The sequence below is a fragment of the Mchenga conophoros genome, linkage group LG12 (genome assembly GCF_057382185.1).
Source record: "Mchenga conophoros isolate Kocher_MC1m ecotype Shallow Benthic linkage group LG12, M_conophoros_male_GT1.1, whole genome shotgun sequence".
NCBI classification, from domain to species: Eukaryota; Metazoa; Chordata; class Actinopteri; order Cichliformes; family Cichlidae; genus Mchenga; species Mchenga conophoros.
The window spans coordinates 15,835,358-15,858,710 of record NC_140537.1 but is presented as its reverse complement, the minus strand read 5'-3'; the positions used below and the strand labels follow the sequence as shown (position 1 = coordinate 15,858,710).

At 40.2% G+C, this 23,353-nt stretch overlaps 1 protein-coding gene across 2 annotated transcripts in view; it reads left to right on the top strand.

Annotated features, from left to right (window-relative positions):
• pebp4 (phosphatidylethanolamine binding protein 4) overlaps positions 1-23,353 on the top strand; it is a 53,428-nt gene that overhangs the window by 4,346 nt on the left and 25,729 nt on the right. For both annotated transcript variants that reach the window (XM_085294026.1, XM_085294027.1), the window contains one exon: positions 19,153-19,251. In XM_085294026.1, coding sequence (XP_085150152.1) covers positions 19,153-19,251 — 99 coding nt within the window. The remainder of the gene's footprint in view (positions 1-19,152; positions 19,252-23,353) is intronic.

Genomic DNA, 23,353 nt, shown 5'->3' with positions numbered 1-23,353 from the left:
ACAGAAAGAGCGCTGAAAAATCCTACATCTGTAAATTGAAAACTTAAATTGAAAGCCACCTCGATTTAGGAGCTAGTTTATGAATTTCAGAGCTAAGCAGTCTAGCTTGAACATGATCTATTGCCCTTCTCTTGCCCAAACTCCATTTGATCTATGGTCGTATTATCTGTAATGCTGTCTTACATGATTCTCTTTTATTGCTTGAATCAGTGTCAGACAGCAAAACAGATTACATGTTAGATTAAATCAATACAAACTTTATTTGCTCAGCTTTGAAATTCTCAATTCTCCATTTCTCCTGACACTTATGTAAACACACGCTATTGAAGGCTGAGATTGTCGCCCGTGGTTCTGCGGTTGGTCTGCTGGTCCACCACGCTTTCTGTCACCGTGCCATGCTGCCAGCGCTGCTGCTATTCTCTGCCACACAGCCCTTGTACCCGGTAGCAAGAATACAGAATAGTGGCCGCTGAAATCCACCCACTGTAACACCCACTTCATTACTGGGACGGGATGCATGCCTGCTGAGTAATTGTAATAGAACACAATGGGCAGTAGTCCCATAAACCTCAATCTAAATATGTGCTCATGACCAAAAACAAAAGCAAAGGATCACAAAAACTGCGGATTTCTGTGTCCAAACTTCAGCGCTACTGTTCGCCACTTTGAACTTATGTGTTATGAAAACCTGGCGTGTGTGCTAATGGAGTGTTTTTAGAAATGCTGCTTACTCTCTGCATCTTCAGAAGCATCTACCGTGTGAAGTGAGTGGGATACGCATTGGTTCATGTGACTGAACTGAAAACACGGCTGAATTACGCACAGTCTCTTGAGTAAAGGTAAAATGCTAATCGGTGTAGGACAAATGGAGACATTTTAGAAAGAGCTCGGAGTACAGATTGCTGAAGGCCCCATGTTTGACATGAACGTAGTTTCATAAATATTTTAACCTCTGAACCTGTTGGTGGTCTAAAACACTCCTCTGTGACTGTAAATTCTTTGGAACACATATTTAGATTGCTTATTGCTACAATGAGTAGTAATAAGCAATTGGTCATTATAGTTTGGCTTTTCTCGACTGTACTCCAGTTGTAATATACAAAATACACAGTGCAGTCACCTTATGATTGGGATCAATTAGGAAAGAAGGTCATTACTTTACACTTATAACCTAATTCATTCCTCAAATTTAGCACATATTCCACATACGTGATTATATTGATATCTTTATTATCTTCACCCTTGAAAGTTGCCTGTATAAAGAGCATTTGAAGAAATAATTGGAACCTGTTACTTTTAGTATCAAGATAAACATGATGAGTTGGAATCAGTCAATTATATTTATGTACTGTGAGTCAGCTCTCTGTATGCACTGTATAACACGTTTTAAAGTAACATTTTGCTACCGTTGCTAAATATCAATGTGTATGCACTTTACCAGGTGGTCATTATGAAGAATTCAAGTTTATGCTTTAAAAAGTTTCCTAACCAAATTTCAGAAAAAGAAAATTCAAGTTGTCCTATTTCAAATCTAAACTGTTGTTGTTTCAGTCGATATTAATATCTGCTGCAAATGCCAAAATGCTTTTAGGAAGTTTTGATTCGCAGAAAGCAATAGTGAGTTCATCATGTAGATAAATGCTCTTTGGAGAACCAGCAAACTTGCCTGAGGACAGAAAACCTTTGAAATAGAGCTGTGCTTACAGGAAAGAGTAAAGCAAGAGTGAAAATGAAAGCATTTATTATATGAAAAGGATTTAAAACTGTGCATATTTTGCTGTGTTGCAGGTCACCCAGGCGTGCATTTTGGCACAACAAGAGAGCCTTTAAGTGAATTCTGTCCTGGTTTATTTCAGGCTTTATTGACCATTTGTAACAAGGCAGATTGGATTTATTGTAGTCGTTTTGTTTTTAATTATGGAAAGTTTAAAAAAAAAAAGGTTTTTACATTTATACATGTCCTTACACGTGTTTTTAAAAAGCAGGTAAGAAGCCTTTCCCATGGGTCTTAATTCAGCCCTCGGATAAACTTCTGGTCTTCTGTTTTTACTTCCAGTGAAGTACCAAAGATTTATACGTGCACATGTCTACACCTATATCACTGGCTGCTATTAATTCAACTAACTAATGTAAGATCTAAAGGCACTAAGGAATAAGTGACATACAAAGCCTGCTCGCACTAATGTTACACAGTTTGACTATTTTGTTTTAATCTGAAGGACATGTTTGTCTTGTGTTTTTTTTTAATGAACCAATTAATTCAATTATTTATTTTAGATGCTCTTTTGTGCATCCGTAAGCCTTGTCATGCTTGTTATTACTGACGCTAATGTGTGGTACGTTTTATTTAAACGATTTTTTTTTTTACTCTTATTTCGATGGTCATTTTTCATTGATGTAGTTTGTGTAAACAACACAGGCCACAGGACTGCTATCTTTACCACATAGTTACTCCAAAATTGGAGACAGTTTTAGAGTTGTTTTTCTTTTCTTTTTTTTTTTTTAGTAAGGACCATAGCCACAGGGCACATTCTTAGACATGGGGGATTTCAAAGCCTTGTTTTTGGGTAGACATTTCTTGCATCTGGTGGATGGAATGAGGGTTTAAACCATTACTGCGATTAGAGCTGCCTCACTATGATCTCTTGAGCTTGCTTACTGCTGCTAATAGCTGTTTCCTCTCTATTTCCCTCTATCTTTTTTCTTTTTCGCTTTCTCTCTTTCCGTGAATGATTTTTATGCTTTGCTAAAACATGTGGGGGCGTTGAGAGAGGATTTAAATGCAACGATCCCCCTCCTCTTTTTTTGGTGAATCTCAGTGTTCTTTTCTGCAAGCCTCTGATGACGACAGGGCAGCTTTAAGCCTGGCAGTGCCCACGGCAGGCTGCCGTCTCAGCGCTGCCCACTCTCCTCTGTGTTGGCATGCTGGAGAAAGCGAGGGTGGGGTTCCTCTCTAACAGACCCTGTCATTCCTAGGAAAGCCTACATGTCCACCCATGCAGGATTCCTGATAGGTCTTCATGTTGGGGATGTGATAGCGGCGAGATAAGGGTTTTTATTTTCCGTAGGTGATGGCCTTGATTCAGCAGAGAATCTAGAAGATGCACATCTAGCTGAACCAACATGGCACTTCCTGCACTTTTTATATGAAGTTGAGGGTCAGTTAGTGAAACATGTACCATCTAATTGCATATTCATTGTCATCGGGTGGGTGTTTTTGGCTCTGCTGGATTAAAATCAGCCTGTTTGGCTGGGATTCAGGGAGTTTATTTCCTTAACTAATGTTCCCCTTTGTCATCATAACACCCCGTTAAGCTGACCCGTATCCCGCTCCATTCAGACACAGCCCATTACTACACAACATGTATGATTCACACAAGCTTCTAAAGAGGGGAAGAATTCCAACCTTGTGCTACTAGGAGTACTGGATTGATGATGCATATTTATTGCGATGAAGCGAGGCAATAAACCACCTCCTCGCACAGAAGAAAAATAATTTGCACCTCACGGAGCATGTGTGTGGCATGTGGACCGCTACAGGTGAAAACAGAGGTAGTTATACAGGAAGCCGCGAGGTTTAAGGTTTGCCCTCATTTGGCAAGTCTGAAGAACAAAGAACAGTTTATTTGAAATTATATGTAGACTGTACCTGACACCTGTATATCTCATTTTTACTTATTTTTATTTTTCATTTCTACCACCTTTTCCTTTGTTTTTCCATCCACTGTAATGATAGTATATTCGTTTTTTTAACTACTCTTTGTACCCTGTTGTTGCAGTAGCGTGGCATTCCTTCACCTTACGTTTGCTCTAAGAGCGTAGGCAGCAGTACTTGTATATAGTGGCTGTGAGTAAAATATGATTTCAATTACCATGAAAATGTATTGTGTTATCAATGGGAGGATAAGAACAGATTAAAGAAGCTCTGGTATGCTCTTACCACTGACAATGGTCAGGCTTATAAGCAGGCAAGCTGAATTTGAGAAAATGATTCACGGTTTGACCAAAGCCCTAAAATCTAAAGCCAGCTCAACCTACCAACATACATTTAAGAGGAACTTTTCTTTTATATTGATTGGACTTTTTTTTATTTGTTTGTTTTTAAAGGTCAATTTTTTTCTTGGCAGGAGAAATAAAGGCTGTCGTTCATTTTTAAAAACGTAACAACTGAAGACAATGGGCGACAGTTGTGAAATTCGTTAATTAGATTCAAACTTGCCTCAGCGCAAAGGTAATAGCGACGACTTAGCGAAGCAGCAGGTCTTTAATAAAAATACCACCTGAACCTGTGCTGCCTCATTATTATTCAATATTCACACAGAAACTCTCTCTCTCGCTCTCTTGTCGGTTCATATACATTGACTGCAAGATCTGTTCAGAGATTCATAATCCGCATGGGAAGTGTGTCTGCTGTGGATACTTAGACAAACATACAAGATTAAATTTCTATTTATATGAGCCACAGAAACCTAACATTTGCCAGAGAATCACTGTAAGATCTGCAGACGACTCGGTTGTGCTTTGACACAGTGAGAAACTTGCACATTTTCCTTAATGTGTTCTGTCCAGCTGGGGGGGGGGGGGGAGCGGAGGTAGAATAAACTAGAAACTTTCCTTTGGATACTTAGTCGTAGAATATTGCGTCTTAAATATAAAAAGGGTGACTAGAGACTTGAAACTTTCCAGACAGATTTACTGAGGTGCCTATGTGTGAAACTGAGGTAATTGACTCCCCCCCCTTTTCTTGGACAGCTTCTTTTGTTTTACGACTAAGTAATCGCAAAGTTATAAGTGATCAAGTGAAGTTTACTTAAGACCCAGAAGCTTGGCTTAGTGGCATTTTGCCCAAAATGTTTTGTGCTTCTCATTTGTGGTCCGGCACAGGGGTTTAGTTACAGTTGTGTCCCAATCCTCTGATTCACCTTCTTTAAGAACAGCTTCGGGGCTGCTCATAATGCTTAACTCTCCATAATGCCATCCCCTTCATCTCCCCAGTGGTCTTATTGTCTTAAACTCGAGATGGGGAGAAAGAGTGTAAGAAGAAAAAAAAACAGGTTAATACATGTTTGGCTCAGGCAAAGTATCTTTTCAAAGACAGACTCTATTTAAGTTTTTTGGAGAATGTTCTTCTAGTGTTTCTCGTTTCTCCCAACTTGTTTAGTTACACTTTCCTTTTTTTTCACTGCTTTTTGAGGTAAGTTAGGTTGCATTTGACATTAGAAGGCTGCTCGCTGTCGTTGCAGTCAGGTCCATTGGCGCGTCGATTGATCTGAGGGAATGATAAAACTGTCTTCCATGTCAATTTCCTTACCCTGTAGTTTGGAAGCAGAGAAAATGTTATGCAAATGATTTGTTAATCCCTTTACATTATTTGTTCCATTTCTCCCTTTCATTTTCACACTCAGTGTTTCTAACACAGCGAGCTGACAGGCGGACACCCTCAGACTGCTAATTCTTAAGATAGCAAAGAAAGTCAGTCATCCGTCCCACATTTAGTATGCACTCGCTTCAAATTAATCAATGTGACTTTAATGATTTACCTGAAAACCGATCCTGAAAAGGCCTTCAGCTGCCTACATTTTAAAGAACTTGAACTTTAACCTTTGTTTTTTCGGTTTTGTTGTGCATTTCTTTTTTTACATGCTATCAGCAGATTAACAGTCTCAAGGAAAACATTGACCTGCGCAATTAAAGCTATAAAATCAGCATAAGCAAGATAAGACGGCTGAGCCTAAGCCGAGAGAGCACATGAAACTGTGACCAGTGTTTTTTTTTTTTGTTTTTTTTTTCCTCTCCCCCCTTTCCTAGTTTTGTTGTCCCAAAGGTTGGTGTTAAAAATAATAAGAAAGAGGTGGGATGGTCTTAGATTCAAGAAGCTTAAAATGCAAAATCTCAAATAAGCCCAATTTTTTCCACCCAATAGCGTTGCGTTTTGGTGGGTTTGTGTTGATCGTCTCAACTGACTCACATGCCGCCCCTCCCCAAATAAAAACACTAGAGATTTACGTGGCTTTTCAAAAAATGTATCTAGACATTTATCCAGCTTAATCTTCTTAACATATTAAAGTGATTTGCTTTACCCTGAAGTGGCTGAAGCTGCAAGCTCACCGCCCCTTATGGCACTAAGACCTCAGAAGCATTGTGGACACCTTCCGCTCCTCATAAAGAGGGAGGTGGGCAGAAGTCGACCTGCTTCTCATCTGTGGAGCTGTGGCTGTCCCCGCTGTGCGTCCATTTTACTTTTATTTTTTTGTTCTGTTATTAGTCCAACTGTTGCACTCAGTCAGTGTTCTTAGGCACATGGCTCTGCCAGCACTGCCCACACTGTGGTGTGGAGGTTTGGAGCTCTCAGCTTTTGAGCTGAACTGAAAGAGCTCTCTCACAGAGTAGGTGTTGGCAGGATGCTTTGTTTCTTTCTGTGAATGTCATAAGAGGTATGGATAATGAGAAAACCGAAGCGTAGTGATGGCATGATATATCTGGGTGCCAAGTTTATGCCTGACTGCAGATTTGGGCATTTTCAGATAGATGATGTGCTTAACCTTTTCTTCAGACGCGACACAAATCTGAGAATCAGTTGTGACAGTTAAAATGTGTTTTTTCCTTAAAACACCACTTAACAAGCCGGCCAACTAAAAGGTCCTGGTCAAACTTGAGTATTGCTAATGTCCTTACTTGGCATAATGCTCTATGGATGTGCCTGAGGGCATTAGTGTTGCCAGATCTCATCAGGAGAGCTAAGAGTTTACACTTGGAGATATTCATTGTAACTGAAGTCTTTGACCATCCATTGTCATCGTGGTATTTAGCTTAATGTGTGTCAAAGTTAAATGTGACATTGTGGTCAACATTTTTTTTAAAGATGTGGTTAAATTCAGACAGGACCGGATGGGTTTGAATAGGTTTTTTCCTTTAATGAATGAAATCATCATTTAAAAATGGCATTTTGTATTCACACGGGTTATCTTTGACCAATATTAAAATTTGTTTGATGATCTGAAACATTAAGTATGACTAATATGCAAAAACCAAGAAATCAGGAAGGGGCTTATATTTTCTCACGGTACTTGTACTATTTTTGAAGTGGGGCATTAGGAATGCAATTCAGTTGAATTTTATTTATATAGCACCAAATCACAACAACAGTCACCTCAAGGTGCTTTATATATAAGGCAAAAACCATACAATAATACAGAAAGAAAACCCAATAATAGGATGAGCCCTTATGAGCAAGCACTTGGTGACAGTGGGAAGGAAAAACTCCCTTTTAACGGGAAGAAACCTCCAGCAGAGGGAGAGCCCTCTGCCGCAACTGGGTGAGGGGAAGGGAAAAAATGAACGAATAAATGCGAAGCTTTGACCACAAAACCTTTAAGTGTTACTGCTGAGGGAATATTAAAGTTCTCCTTTATGGTGCAGTGTAGCTGACCTGATACCACATATCTGCATACGGGGTAAAAAAACAGGTCACTCATGGCCTATGTGTGTGTGTGTGTGTGTGTGTCGTTTTAGAGTGATGACACATAAAAAAAAGGTGTTGTTTGTCACACATACATGGCACGAAATATTTTGTAACAAGAGCACTCAGAGAGCACAACTCCCTCCAAAGGGCGTGACCTTAACCATGACCCGATTGTCACCTAAATTAAATCAGCTCAAGCTGTTATTGGTGTCTACCATCTCACAAAATGTAAACATGGCATCTTGAAAACTGGACTGCTTGACTGCTGACAAACAGACAGACAAACTGTGTTATTTGGGTTATTTGGACATCACATAAATCAATGCGGCAAATACTTTCTCCTGAGAAACAGAATCTTGACTAGTTTGGGTAGATTAGCTTGAAAAATGACTCAAAGAACTAGGGCTGTGCGATATGACCAAAATTTCATATCCCGATATAAGAATTCTATTGTCTGATAACGATATAAATCACAAAAATGTAACATTTTTGTAAATTCTGTGACTCTCGGGCAGCTTGACTTGCGGGAAGTGTTTCCAGCTGCGCGTCATGTAGCTGGAGTCGAGTGTTTTAACCGATGTATGAAACTATACATTTTTAGACATAAGTTGTAACAGCCGCCGTTTTCTTTGTGAGTATTTATTACACGGTGTGCTGCGGGGAAAAGCCTGTTCTAACGTTTGAGTCTAAGGTTTATTTTTTAGCACCTGGCGGCTCTCTTTTACTTCTCATCCGTAAATAATCTGCTCTTTCACGTGATTCAGTTTATTTTGAAAAGTCTCAACAGGATCTTGAGCTTTATTGTGAAAGGTTTATGTGGAACATAAACAAGCGGACACGCGATGGTTTTACCGTCGTTGTTGCTAACACAACGCATAAAAACAGGCGCTTGTCCGTCCTAAGAGAAAGAGAGAACTTTAAGAAATTAATATAGCCACTACAGTGACCATCAAAACGATGACAAAATATTGCTGTAAAGAGTTTATTTTGCAACACCACGAAACAAACGATAGCGTAAAATGAAACGATAGACGTTTTTATATCGTCATCCGATATATATCGTTATATCAAACAGCCCTACAAATAACTTATTTATGAGACCAGTTGCCGACTTATTTGCGATAATGACACATCAGTTATGAGTATAGTAACTGTTATAACTCTAATCTCTTAAATTGTATGCATTTATGTAGAGATTTGATTGCAGAGCACAATTCCAGATCATATACAACACGGCATGAAAAGAGCGTAATAGTGTTGTTATGTCGCTGAACAATGGATCATTTACAATGAAACTAATGATCTAGATCAGCGGTCTCCAACCTTTTTTGTGCCACGGACCGGCCTTTAATGTGTCGCGGATAAATACAACAAAATAAAACTAGTACCGGTACCGAAAAAAAGAAGATTTATTCATAACGCACATGAAAAGACCCAGGAAAACAGAGTTAACGATCAAAACGATAACAAAATAACGCTGAAAACTTATAAAAACCCTGAAAACTGTACATTTCACACCTGAGCCTCAACTTTCGCGGCCTGGTACCAAACGACACACGGACCGGTACCGGTCCGAGGCCCGGGGGTTGGGGACCGCTGATCTAGATTGTAATAAAACACTGATGACTCATTATAAATGTTTTCTTTTCCCAAAAGAAGAAGAACTCTGAACTGTGTTGTTACATTTAACATGCAGATATAGGTTTCAGGAAATGCATTTGCTGCTTACGAAACAATATAATTTTTATGTAGGTTCCTGACAGATATTACTGGACAGGAAAGACACAACAGACAGTGATCATTGAGACTCTCACAGAGAACATGCTGTATGTTCCTGTCCTAATGACTTGACTGTGTTCCCGTGAATCTGTGCAGTTATTAGGATTGTGGCTTGTGGAATGGAATGTATTGTTTTGGTTTATCTCTTTTCATATTCAAACAGCTACTTGACCTCTTGTACTTGGACTAAATGTCTGACAGGTGTTAAAATCATGCGCTGAGGGTATCCAGATAAATGTTGTTGAATGTAGCAAAGCTCCACTTCAAACAAACTATGAGTGGTAGCTTCTTTTCATAGCACGCAGAATAGAAGAAATTGATTGGAACTGGGAGGCTTAGGACTGGATTTTCCGCAACCATAATATTTTTTTTTTAACAACTGCAGCTTAAATTTAGATATTTTTTTTTCCTGGCTTTGTTTTTTTTATATATTTCTTTGTCCAAATCCTATCGAGTGGTGCTTCAGGTTTTTCCTTGAGTAAAAAGTTGATATTGTTGTGAGGAGGGAAAAAGGACTTTTTTCATGTGTGCAGGAATGTAGATTTCTTCCCCCCGTGAAATCCTAATTGTGCCTTGGAGGGCTGGTAGGGTATCTCTGCTCAGCTCAGCTCAACAGGATTTGTGTCTGTGTATGTTAGAGTATGTCTCTTAGCTTGAATACGGATATAACCCTTTCATTGCACAAGCTGCTGATTTTTCATATTTGCCGATAGGCTGATCCTGTGTATCCGTAGCTTTTTTTGTGGAAGACATTGAAAGTTTTTGTTTGGGAAGCTTCCATATTTAATTTTTCTTTCCACTTTAAATATTTGATATTTGTTAAGAATTAATGCAGATAACGTGCGGACCTCTTTTTCTGGCCCAGCGGTTTCTTTCGAAACTCCCGAGAGCAGGTTCGGTCAATAGTGCATGGTCAGATGGATGACACATCGCAGGTCAAAACCATATCTGTCCCTGCACGAGTTATTGCTGTGCATTTATCTATGCAAATCCAGGATAAGATCCTATCTGCCTGCAGCGACATATCCCCCTGGATTTCGTCTATGTGAGCTAGGCAGGTTATGGTTGACAGTTAAAAAGGAATTGCAGGAACATATATGCGGAGATTATTGCTGCAGTCATTAATTGTTGCTTGAAAGGGGATTAGGATTACCAGTCCTATAGAACACTCTAACACCTGTCCTTCCTCACATCTAACAATGTTACTTCAGTTTTCCTTATTTCACTATCAGTTCAAGTTGGCAAAATAAAAAAGGCTGATTTATTCAAATGAATCATCAACGCTGGAAATGATTCAATATGTGCCACATTCAGATGGGTGATATATTATTCCCTTGGGGAGAGGCAAAGATGGAGCTGTGGAGCTGTTTTATTTGTGCTGTCTTTATCAGTGTGTCAGGCAGAGAGGCTGAGCTTGTTCTCTATGAATGGACGAGCCCTTGAACCATAAACCTGTACCTCCTCTGATAACAGTTTTTGCATTGTGATGTAAGTGCCATTATCTGTGATGTCCTCTCTGACAGCACTAAATATATCAGCACGCACAAAATGATCTGTCAGACGAATTATTTTATTTCAACCAGTTCTCCAAAACTAAGGATTTTCTGTGCTGGGTACGCAGGATATGTGTGTGTGTGTGTGTGTGTGTGTGTGTGTGTGTTTTTGAAGACTACATTGTGCATTTTCTTAAGGATTCAAAGCAAAGCACAGCATTGTGGTTGCATTTCACCAAGCTTTTGCTGTTCTGTGGTTTTAACGCTTTTGCCTGTAGGTGAACATTTTTACTGTACTTTACTGTCTTCCATACTTCGTGCTGAATATCATTCGGTGCTATTTCTGCCGCTGACTGCTCTGACGTCTGAAATCACCATATCTTCTAAGGTGATATGAGTGCTCCCTGAATTACTCAGAGCCCATGATGACATGGACCTGATTGTCAGACGGGTGGGCTGGTGACACTGGAACACAGACGGTGCTTGTCTGTTTGAAATATTCAGTTTCAAGCTTCCAAGCCCTGGGCAGTCCTCTCTCCCAGTCTCCCAACACCCAGCTTCGCCCACTGAAACAAGACTCTTCCATACTGGAAAATCCGGCCCTGTCAACTGGCAGTCTGGACTAGGTTCAGCCCACACGCCAAGCACCCCACCACCACCACTTCCACCCCTTAATAGGCACAAGAGTTTGCCACCCCATGTAGATGCCTTTTGGTCGCCATCCATGAATGGCGTCAATAGCATCTTCCTACACAACAGTGACTGAACGGAGGGCACAAGAAAATGTGGGAATAATTTACACTTTCTCACTGTACTACCATCAGAAACCATAATTAATCATGATAGAAAAAATGTGGAAGCCATCTTGGCTGGTGAAACATGCAGTGCCTGTGAACAGCCCTGACACCTTTAACAGCTCCGATGGCCAAATAGGAATGGGGTGTCAGAGTGCTTACAACTAGTCTCCCTTCAAGGCAGCATGTTTCCCAACATCTTCAGACTCTTGTCTGCTGCATGATGGTTCATCATGAAGTGTAACCGTTGTAACCTTACAATTTATTTTACCACCACGATGCGCAATTAATCGCCTGTCTTGAGAACTTGAACATGTGGCGTTAGATGACGGGAGACCAAAACAATTGTTCTGTTAAAACAAAAACAGTAATGTTAATTTTTTTTCCCCTCATCTCCTCCCAAACATTAAAATAAATAAAATGTGCCTACCAGGATAAACTTGATTGTTAAAATAAAGATTAAATAAGAGCTTCAATTGTTTATAGAATTGAAATCTCACATCATGTGTGCAAACCTGCTGTTTTTGGGTTGCGTTTACACTATTAGCAAATCCAAAATAGATCTGCATTGTTTTACTTTTCATCCACCAATTACCTTAAAGTGCTTGATTTAGATTTCCAAATCCAGGAGAAATAATTACAGTGATCTCCCCTTTAACTTTCTCAGGCAGCACTTGCTGGTAAAATAGATCTGACTCTCAGCGTGCGACATGCTTGACAGATTAATTACGGATATGAGTCCAGTGAGGTAATTTGCCCCGTTTGACTGCGTGTTCTTGGCAGCCAAACTACATGACAGAAATATTTGCCTCATTTAGCACTAGTTGGATCTCATGCTCGCATCCAAGCACCTGGCCCCATGTTTCTTCAGAATACCTGTTAGTGGTTGTTGCTGTGTCTGAGCATGTGCATTTGCAGAAATGCTTTCATGACAGTGAGTAGGTGTATGTGTGTAAAACCACCAGTAGAAAGTGTTGAAAGCCTCAGCTAGCAAGATCGCATCCAGGGTGACTAATAAGCTTAACATGAGCACGGCTGTGTTCGCAAGCATGGTGCGGTGAAAGAAGTCTTCAGTGTTGAGAGAAATGCAGAAATGGTTCCCTAGGCTGCTACTAATTCCTTCACCCCCTCAAGCTTCAATCAGACTGTGAACTATCTTACTGTTAGCTATGGCTTCATAGTAGTTACAAAGTTCACACCAGAAGTGCAAGGCTTTATAAACAAAGTTCAGGCTAGGCTGAATTTAAAAATTTCCAGAGTTTATCCAAGAGCTGCTCATTTGTGGTTTTGGAGGCTGAAATAATGCACATTGTTCAGGACTCTTGAATAACACACACTGTAGTAACATTTATTAGGTGGACTATAGGCTATGAATGTAATTGCATTGTCTCGTATTGCCTTGCGCCATGTGCTAATTAGATTCAAATATACCATATTAGCATATTTTTATGCTCAAGCAGAAAACGTGATTATGCAATTATGTAAACTTGTGTTTCATATTCCACTCAGTCCCCTTGAACTGCAACCTCCTCATAGCTCGCTCACTCATCTGTTTAGCTACTTAGCGGCCATCTAGTAGCTATGTTGTCTTTAGGCCTAGAATCTGCGTTTGTAGCCACATGTGACTTTGCTTTGACCATGTGGCTCCTCGAAGTGTGGATTTATAAGCCACTTCACACTCCATTCCTGTGTGGGAGGAGGCTGAGTTAAAAATAGGAAGGTTTGGAGGTAGTGAGCAGCCCGCACTGTGTGAGGCGTTTAAGAACACACAGAGAACTATTGGTGTTCTCTTTGCATTCTTTATTTGTGCCAATAAACCATGTGAGTTTTAAACTATTACCAGTATCAGAGTTTATAATAGTGTCAGGACTCAGGTTACTTCTAAAAGCATTGACTTTATGTGTTGCTGACTTTGTCTACCTAAGATATCTGGTAGTTAAAGTTACTAACTTAAGACTTATTTAAACCCCACGTTCATGTGTGGGTTCATAATGTGAGCATTTACAGTGAGGCAAAAAAGAAACATTAAATTAAAGTGCAGCATGCTGAGACAATATTTTAGTTCTGTTCATACCCCTGTAAGGTATTTAGTCACAACCTTAAAATTTGCCTAACCTTAAACCAAGAACTTTCTGTGTCTAAACATGCAAAGGTCTTGTTTTTTTTAGGTTATGTTTAGATGTAATCTAAAAAGAACCTTGTGGGTTTTATGACCTCATGTAGAGATATAAAGCTGTATTTTAGGAAGTGGTTTTCTGTCTGTCTAGTTTCATCATGCTCTGGATTCTACGATCGAGACATTAGTGGAGGAGCCAAGGATTTTTTTTAAATATCTTAAAGTGTAAATAATATCTTATAGTGCAAATGTTTTATAAAAAAAAACATGACCTGCGTCATGTTTCCATATAGTAAATATGTACTAAAGGTTATTAGAGCAAAATGACCAAATGTTTTTTAAATAGAAACTCTGACTTTAAAGGTCAGTTTCAAGTGTGAGTCAGAGAATTTATACTATTTATAACTGTTTGTAATAGTTTAAGGAGAAGATTCAAAGCACATGCAAAAAGCTAAGTGATGAACTTTGTTTGTGTTATAGTTATGTTTTTGTTTTTTTAACAACACTGTTTCTGTTATAATGTCAACACGTGTGATGTTGGTCACCTTAAAACCAGACCCAGTTCTGATTCTGAAAGTGGCATTTCACAACTTCTTCTCTGCTTTAATAAATCAGAAAAAGAGGTGAAGTGTTGATTTGACATGCTCATTATAGATAGGGCTGGATCAAGTGACCCTAAACCTTCCCTTAGTTACGCTGCAGACTTGCAATAGGGCTGGTGCACTGAGTATTTCTTCTTCACTCACCGTGTGTTTACACAACACTATGTATTTAATCATTAGTTCTTATTAAGCTCTGGCTCTCTTCTAAAGTGTGTCTTTTGTCCTGTCTTCCTCCCTCGGCCACCACCAGTCTGGGCAGATGGCTTCCCCTCATTGAGCCTATTTCTGGTGAAGGTTTCTTCCTGGTAAAAAGGAGTTTTTCTTTCCCGCTGTCGCCAAGTGCTTGCTCATAGGGGGTCATCTGATTATTGGGGTTTTTATTGGAGGTTTGTTCCTTTATAATATAAAGTACCTTAAGGGGACTGTTGTGATTTGGATTTAATTGGATGGATGAATGAAGAATCTTTTAAAGACTCAGACAGCTACAAACAGTTGCTGCAGTGGACACTTTTCATTTTTCTAACTTCGCTCCTCTCCGTGTCTGGCTGAAGTACCAAACCACGTATCACACACTTTGGACACTGCCTGGCAACAGGTACTCTTTGCAGGTAGACGGGCACATAGCTTCCTATGGTCTGGTACGGAGCTGCCATTGGAGAACCATGTTCAGTCCAGAGCTGGCAGACAGATATTTTAGGCCACATAAGGAAATATGTTGTCTGTATTTTAAAAAACAAACAAAAAAACACCCATTGGGATACTACATTACCCATAATTCAGCTCAACAACCTCATTCCCTTAAGTGAACTGTAAAAGTGGTCCTAGAGTCTTTGTAGACATGACAAGACCGTTTAATCGCTGCAAAAAAAGATATCGTTTGATGTTCTTTGTCTTTCACCCAATTCCTGTGGTGCAGATTACCAGCGTGCTCTCTATGGCTGACTATGAAGAGGGTTTTAAAACGCTGCTAGCAGTGAGGAAAATGAGGTTCCCAAGCTTCTGCCGATGAACATTGGGGGATGGGCTGCTATTAATGACGATGAGGGGCCTCCTTACCTGTAAGGTCAGCGACCTCTAGGTGAATGCTGCAGCGCTCCTTTTCCATCTAATCTTTGGCTGTATGTCCCACATATTTCTGGTAAGGATCCAATTACTTCTGCCTGGCTGACCTCTGACCTCTTCGTCACCAGTATGAACCTCATCTTCTGACCCCAACAGTCTTACCACTGTTAACCTTCCCCATCATTCACCCGTCTGTCCCTCTCCCTGCTATCATGATTCTATAAGGAGACCTTATCTCAGTGTCCCTAATGTAAAAGTCCACTCAACTTTTCTCTGTGACTTCACTTGATATGGTTTTATACACAGTAAGTAAAATGCCATTAATCTTGTTTGGTTGTACAAAGAACAGAACAGCTGATTAGGTGGAGACTCATTTTCTCTGCCCTCTGATAAATTTACTTCTGCAGTCGTGTTCTACAGTTCCTGTTTTTCTGTATTTACAGAATGATCTTTGAACCTCGTTATAAGCTGCAGTCGATGGTTGTTAAGCCATCGCCATCTCTTAATCACAACACAGATACCTCTTAATTACCAAATGAGTTCAAGTGTTTTTGCTGCTTAAACAAGGATTTGGGATCGATGCATTGCTTTGCTCGGGGTCGAGCAGTGAGCACTGTTGACCATTTAATGAAACGTTACAGGTTCTGTGCGCAGAGGCTGAAGGAAGTGAAGAGCTGGGAGGATAAAGCGAAGGATGTATTAATAGGCAGCTGCACGGACGACACAGTTTGGGATTGGGTCAGGGATAAAGCATGAACTTGTAAACTCACAGAGGGGCCTCTCCTTCCTCCCTCCCTCTCGCTAACTTACTCTCGCCCTCCGTGGTGTCATCAGTTAGCAGAAGTGGGCTCGATAGCCCAGGCAGGCTCTACGAGAGCAGCGATTACCCATCCTTTCTGATTCTCATCCCCAGCAGAGTTCACTCAAAGGTAATACAGTATGCATCCAGAGAGACACCAGATTTCCTCTGCCTTTGTTCTTTGACGTCTCCTGCTTTGCAAATACTATATCCATTCGATGCAATTGGCATACATGTAATTTAACAAATATCACCTTTACACTCCTATTACATAAAATCACAAAGAGGTATAGAATTTGTATATTATTCAGCCCCCCCCCCCCCCCCCCCCCCCCCCTTTTTCCTTTCTGCAACTGACCAGTAGCCATTAACGAGGTGCCCAGTTGACTTCAGGGTCCGTTGCACCCCCCTGGCATCCAAGGTGTGGTCTCAATGGGCCGTTTTGCTGTGATCACAGCAGGCAGTGGGAGGTTAATCCCAAGAGAATGCAAGCTCAATCTTTTCCCGCCTCCAGCTTGCACCCGGGGCCCTCACATCTCCACTTGTATAATGGCCTGACGGAGCTCTGTGGTCTGTGGCCAACACCTCTTCAGATTTCACTTCTGCTTTCTTTAGCTCTGAGAATATTGTGACATTTTTCAAGGCCTGCACCCATTACAAAGAATAACCGAGTGGGTTGCTGACCTCTCACCTTTGTGCAAAGTCTAATTATAAGTATAAGCTAAGTATATGGAAGAAACTGAATACTTAAACACTATGTAAATTTTTGTGTTGTCCAAAATATAGAAAATGAACCGTCACCAGTCATAGATATCATAAGCAGCAGAAGTGAATTTTAAATTATCAGCATGGCTCAGATATTACTAATAATTAATACTAATGAGAAACTCTAGCATGTTTTTAAAAATGTGTGCCTCCCAGTGTACAGCTATGACAATTAGCCCCCCGTTAAAACATGTTTTGATATACGTTTAGTTTGTTCGAGCACCGCTAAATAATTTCAGATGGCAGAATATGCATCTGTTTTTCCCCGGAGTCTTTTGCACATATCTGCGCGTAATTAATGTGGATTTTGACAGATGGAGAAAAAAAAATGTCCTCGTAATAGAGAAGGGTACATGCCACAATGTGTGAAGTGCAAGCATGGAGGGAGCTTCTTGTATTATTTGCTGCCCATGCCAGCTGGACCCGACAGATTCTTACAGGTAGAAATTCGAGCAAGAAATATATGCAGGAATCATTTAAATTCAGTGCCCACCATAAATAGGCGGTGTTTTTGTTGTTACGGTTGGAAATTAATGTGAAATGTTCTCAGTGTTGTTCTAAATTTGGCATTCAGAAGACTAAACCTGTCCCGTTCGGTGTCTTTCCATCCATGGTAACCTTCGTGAAATATCCAATGAAGTGCAATTTCTTTCAATGGTAATTGTGACTGGAGGTCATTTTTAATTTAAATGCTTAAAATCCCCACCCCCCCCCCCCCCCCCCCCTTTAGTCATTGTGTGCACGCGTGTGTGTCTACGTGCACACGTGTGTGTGGTGTGTGCATCTGTTGTTAGAAACCATGTTATTTCTGAATGCATCAGGGTCTGACTTAAATATTAGTGTAACTACATTATCACAGTTTCTTTGCCTGGTAGCAAATATGTACAAATGAGGATTACAACTCTTGAGAAGGCAACAGGTCATGGTTGGTAAGCTGCCCGGGGGGGTCACTGATATAGAGTCACTTTTGACAGGCTGTGGAGGAGGCTCTATTGTTGCTGGTGTGTCTGGATGTTACCTGCAGGCACTATCACTGAGACTACAGTATTATCCTATTATTAGGCTTAGTTGTTTACGCTTATTACTGCTTGTCAGGTAGGCAGAGAATCCTTCTGAAAATGAGCATCTGCGGAAAAAATACACGACTACTTCTTTATCTCATTCAAGTACATCGGCTTAGGATAATTTTCACAGGCCTGCACGAATGTATTGATAGGACACAACAAACAGAAATGTAAGATTTATGTTTACATGGAAAATGTTTTCCTGCACCGACTTTCCCAACAGTGTTATTTGGCAGCCGACGTGAGAATGTAAGAAACGATGCATCTGTTCTCTGTGTATTAAAGCTGATAGCATTATGGTATTGCCTCTGTAGGAAGCACGATATACAGTAAGGGGGACAGCGAGGATTGAAACAGCCTTGATTAATGTCTCTGTTTGTAGAGGAAGTGAACAAAATAAAAAAAGCCCATCATATGGTCTGGCAGATTTTGGGCACTAGACCAGGGATGACAAATGTGCTCTCGCAATAATTCAATCTGCTCTCATAATTCTCTAACTTTTAGGGACAGACAGAATGAAGATTTTCCGGCAATTAAGCCGCCAAGTCAACGTCCAATAACTGTGATCAAGTGTTAGTTAAGATGCTTTTTCTCTCACTTTATCCATTGACAGATTGAGGGGTATAAAGATACTTGGTAAGTGGCAGAAAGTTACTGTGAATATGTTAACGAGAGGATTTGGTATCGGATCCAAAACGTTGTCATTTTGTTGATGTCACATTAATGATATGAAGTTTTAAGAATAACTGTGAAGGAACAGAGCTCACTTGTTGGAAGAATAAGTTTGTGATTAGCACAGCTACTGTATTCCAATGTGTATCATTGCCTTTTTAGGACAGCTTTCTTCATACTTTGAGCACTTTAACCTTGGCAGCTGAATTAAGACTGTTAACACAGAAGAAAACCCACCCTTCTGGCTTTGTTTGCTGTCTGCATACATTTTATAAATAGAATAAGAATTCACACAGCATTAAATAGGGTAACGTAAAGCTTAGAAAGTAAAGTGTGTGTTTTTGAGTATCTAAACCAACTCCAGTTGTCAAGCCTTGGGCGACGTAATGTGCAAACGGCACATGGCTGTTTAGAAAGCAGAAGGGATCAGGTACTGCTGTTGCTCAAAGTGCCTCTGGGCCAATCACAGTGTGCATGGCACTGCGGTAAACACTTTGTCTGTGTTAAATAAATCAATAACATATGAATCTCCTTCTGTTTGCAGAAAAAGACGTACGTCTTGGTGATGGTCGATCCTGATGCTCCAAACCGCAGCAAGCCAACATCTGCTTACTGGAGGCACTGGTTGGTCGTGGACATACAGGTACGCTAAGACTGAAAAACTGCGCCGCTTTAAGGAAAAACAAGACTTGTGTTTTGGTGATGGTGACACAGGCCGTGTTTGTTATTGGATTAGAAACTCATGGGGTACAAATTTATGATGTAGCGCGTGGCTGTTTAAAAAAAAAATTTCTTGAAAATTGTGCATTTTCATAATCTCGGGGTCTCACTTGGCATGTGTAGTGTTTACATCTGCACTGGGGCCGATCGTAAGGCTGAAAAATTATGAATGGTTTTTAAGCCTAACTTGGTTCAAAAAAAGGATGCCAAGTTTGAAAAATGTTAATTTTTCATATCATGTATCTTGTGCAATAAATGCCTGTGACAAAAGTGTGGGAGTAAGTCTTTCTAAATGGCTGTGAAAGTTTGCAAGGCCCTGTCAGCAGCAATTTCCCTCTGCTGCAGAGAGCCTGGGATGTGTCAATGCAGGCGTGTGAGACCAAGATTGAGGAGAGCAGCATGCGAGGCGCACACTCTTTTCTCCCATAGAGCTCCAGTCCCTCAGCTCCCCCTTCAGTGGAGAGATCTTGGCAGAATGTCCTCCCTTCATCTGTTCCCCCAGGCAGAGCAGCTCCCCCAATGATCCACACTTCTCCATATTTTACACCCCCGAAATGGGCACAGCTCCGATCCCCTTATTTCTCTTCATATTTCACTCCTTTTTATCCGTTCGTTTGTGTGTTTTCACATTCTTGCATTCTAACGCCAAATGCATGTTGAGTTGTTGATTGCCTCAAATATTTAGAGGTTTGCCGACATTTTATAATCCCCCGGTAACCGGGAGATCAACTCGGTAGATTAAGACTAGTGGTTTAAGAAACAAGCACACAAAGACGCTTCAGCGATGTATCACTGCTGCCATTTCGTTTTTATAAGGCGTGGTCATACACGAAGTAAACGGCACATTGATTTAAAGATCCAAATGTGATGTATTTGGGATGTATATTCTGGAAAACCTGCAGTAGATGTAGACTGTGCGTTCTGTGATTGAGCTCATTGGTGAGAGTTGGTTTATTTAACCACACTTTGGCTTACTGTAAGGAATCTATGAATATTTACCTCACATTTCTCACATACATCAATGATATAAAAAAAGGGAGTGATTTGCACTTTGTAAAATTGTATTAGGCATCACCTTTGCTTCTTATTTTTAAGCCAATAAAGTCTGCCTGGCTGCACGACTAGCTGTGAATAAACAAATGTCTTTCAAGTGCTCAGACAGAGCACATTTTCTCTAGCAATTCAATTTCCTGTCACTTGTGTGGGTGTTGACCTGCGTTGCCCATGTAGGGATTGGCCAATGTGATGGGATGTTTTTCTGATTGTGACTGGTGGTTGGTCAGAAGGGTTAATGAGCCTTTTGAGTGATGCCAACTGTAGTGGGAGGTGTTTAATTGACCAGGGTGCCTAGGTGACATCATAAAATCTCAGTTTTGTTTGAAGTGCCGATGTGAATGTATTGGATTTTGATTTGGTTCAGCGGTTTTGACAGCAATGTCGGTCAATTTTTGAATGAATGCATAAGTATATGTAATTCAGAAAGAAAAGACTAGAGTCACAGTCAAATATGATTGAGGATTTTTTTTTTAATTTATTCTTTGCATTATTGTTTCATGTGAATTTAAAATAAAAAGTTCTGTGTGCTAATATTTGACATTCACTAGTTATTTGTAACAATGTGTTTGATGGTAGATTACTCTGAAAGGAAAGTTTCTTTAGCTGAAGTCAGGGGTCATGCTTTCAAATGTCAAAGGGATCAGTGTTTTGATCCTCACTCGTCAGATGGTGTGAGCTGCAGCAGCCATAGTCTTTTCATATATATTCATTAGCACAAGGTCATGCAATCTTGCCCTAGATGAGGATGTTTCCATAATTAGTGTGGATTTTTTTGTTTTTGTTTTTGTTTTTTATCCATATCCGGAGTTATGAAGAAAAACATTTCTTTAATTTAACTGAGAATAAAGTGAGGTCAGGCTGGACTGAGCAGCACGGCGCTACAGATTTACACCGATATCTCCACCAAAGTCTCATTAGAGAATCAATGATAGCACAGCAAAGACCTGCTAGAGTACCTTGTGTTTAGATAGGTTCCTCACCTTACCTTGCTCTGCATGTTCAGCTGTTCACCTATCAAAACATGCTGCTCAGGGTTTTTTTAATTACGTGACTGCTGTGTAAGACGCACTTGAGAAGGATACTTGTGAATCAGAGTGTGAACATTATCAGGCCGACCGGACCAACCAAGTAGCAGATGTCTTTCTTTTGGAATGATTATCAATAGTAATTTTAAGATAATGACATTGTGTTGTTGCGATTAACATATTTGCCTTGTGCATAAAAGGTCTCTGGTTTCAGACACAAAACCAGCTTCAGGGGTCACAAGCTGGTGTCGGTCCAAAGCCCTGCTGTAAAATCTGTGGCACATCCAAGTGTGGTTTACTCAAACCAGAAAATACAGCTCAGTCCTGATGTTGCTAAAGCTCAGTTCAATTCAAATTTATTTATATAGCACCAAATCACAACATCAGTTGCTTCAACAATCAGACAACTTCCTGTGAGCAAGCACTTGGAGACAGTGGGAAGGAAAAACTTCCTTTTAACAGGAAGAAACCTCCAGCAGACCAGACTCAGGGAGGGGCGGCCATCTGCTGCGACCAGTTGGGGGTGAGGGGGAGGGACAAAAGACACACTGTGGAAGAGAGCCAGAGATTAATAACAACTGTGGGCCAAGCTAGTTAAGTTAAATGGGGGAAAAAAATCCTGACAGCAGTTTTGATACGTTGATAAATGAGAGAACACATCCGTATAATTATGAGTCTGCCTGCTATCAAAGAACCAAGTGTGGGATAATAAACCAAATTACTAAAGTGTGGGTTTAGCTAAACTGAGATTTAGGAAAAGACTTGCTTCAACTATTTGGCTTGGATTGTAGCTGTGCTTTAAAGTCTGTGTTAAACAAACAGCATTAAGTCAGATTCTGGTTTTAACTACGCGTTAAGTAGTCCCTCCGTTTTAGCTCCTTTGTCATTTTTCAAAATAAACCCAACTGGGTCGAGCTGTTATTTGTGCCTGACACAGTAGGAAAAAATCCCAAAAATAAATGTAACTATATCCAACAGCATCAGCAAACATTTATAAACATGCCGAACAACTGTACAAATACAATTTGAAGACAATCATATTTTAATGTTTGTCAGGTGTTAAATCTTTTATTTAACTGTGTATCACATATCACATCTTTACTTTTGGCTGCCAAGAACAATTCACTCCAGCAATTAAGTGTAAACTGTGTGGCTGGGTGTCTTGTCTTCTCTCACCAGCTGTCCACTTTTCTGTGAGAGCTCGCATTATTAGATGCTCTATATGCATTTTTCATTGCGACTGCCCATTTTCCCTGACCCCCTGAACAACAGTAACAATCATTTAGAATCTTCTGCAGCACACGCTGGTTTTTTTTTTTGTTTTGTTTTGTTTTTGGGGGTTTTTTCATCAATTGTGGACAATTACCAAAATAACCATCAACAGATTGTTGTCTCGCTCTCGAAGTCGAATTCCAGATTGTGAGCCTCTCCCTCCCTCTCTTTGCTCTCCCAGAGACTAAATCAATACAGATGTTCGGGTACGGACTCGCAGCAATAATTACTATAACAAGCAAATCATTAGTACCTGAATAGAGTTAGCATATATATAAACTGCACTGGGTGTTACTTTAACTTTCTAATACTCTCATTATTTTGGTGCATGTTGAGTCAACATGATGCAATATGAAGTTGCAAAGCAGTGCTATAGTTAATGCACTTTTGCACTCACTGGTTAGAAAGAGATAAAAAAGCCTTAGGTTTTTATAGATAATTATAGCCAGACCAATATCATCAGCTGATATTCAGGGAGCAGATTGTCCAATATGGAATGATATTTAAAAAAATATTCTTATAAAACACGGTGCAGGAAAGATGATTTAAAATGTTCTCATCTAGTTCATTGTGCAGCAGAATGCCTGCAACTTTGTTTACAATGCTCCATACATGAAGACTGATGTCCAGGATGTCCCCTGCCCCTTGCACTTTGAGCTGGGATACACTCAG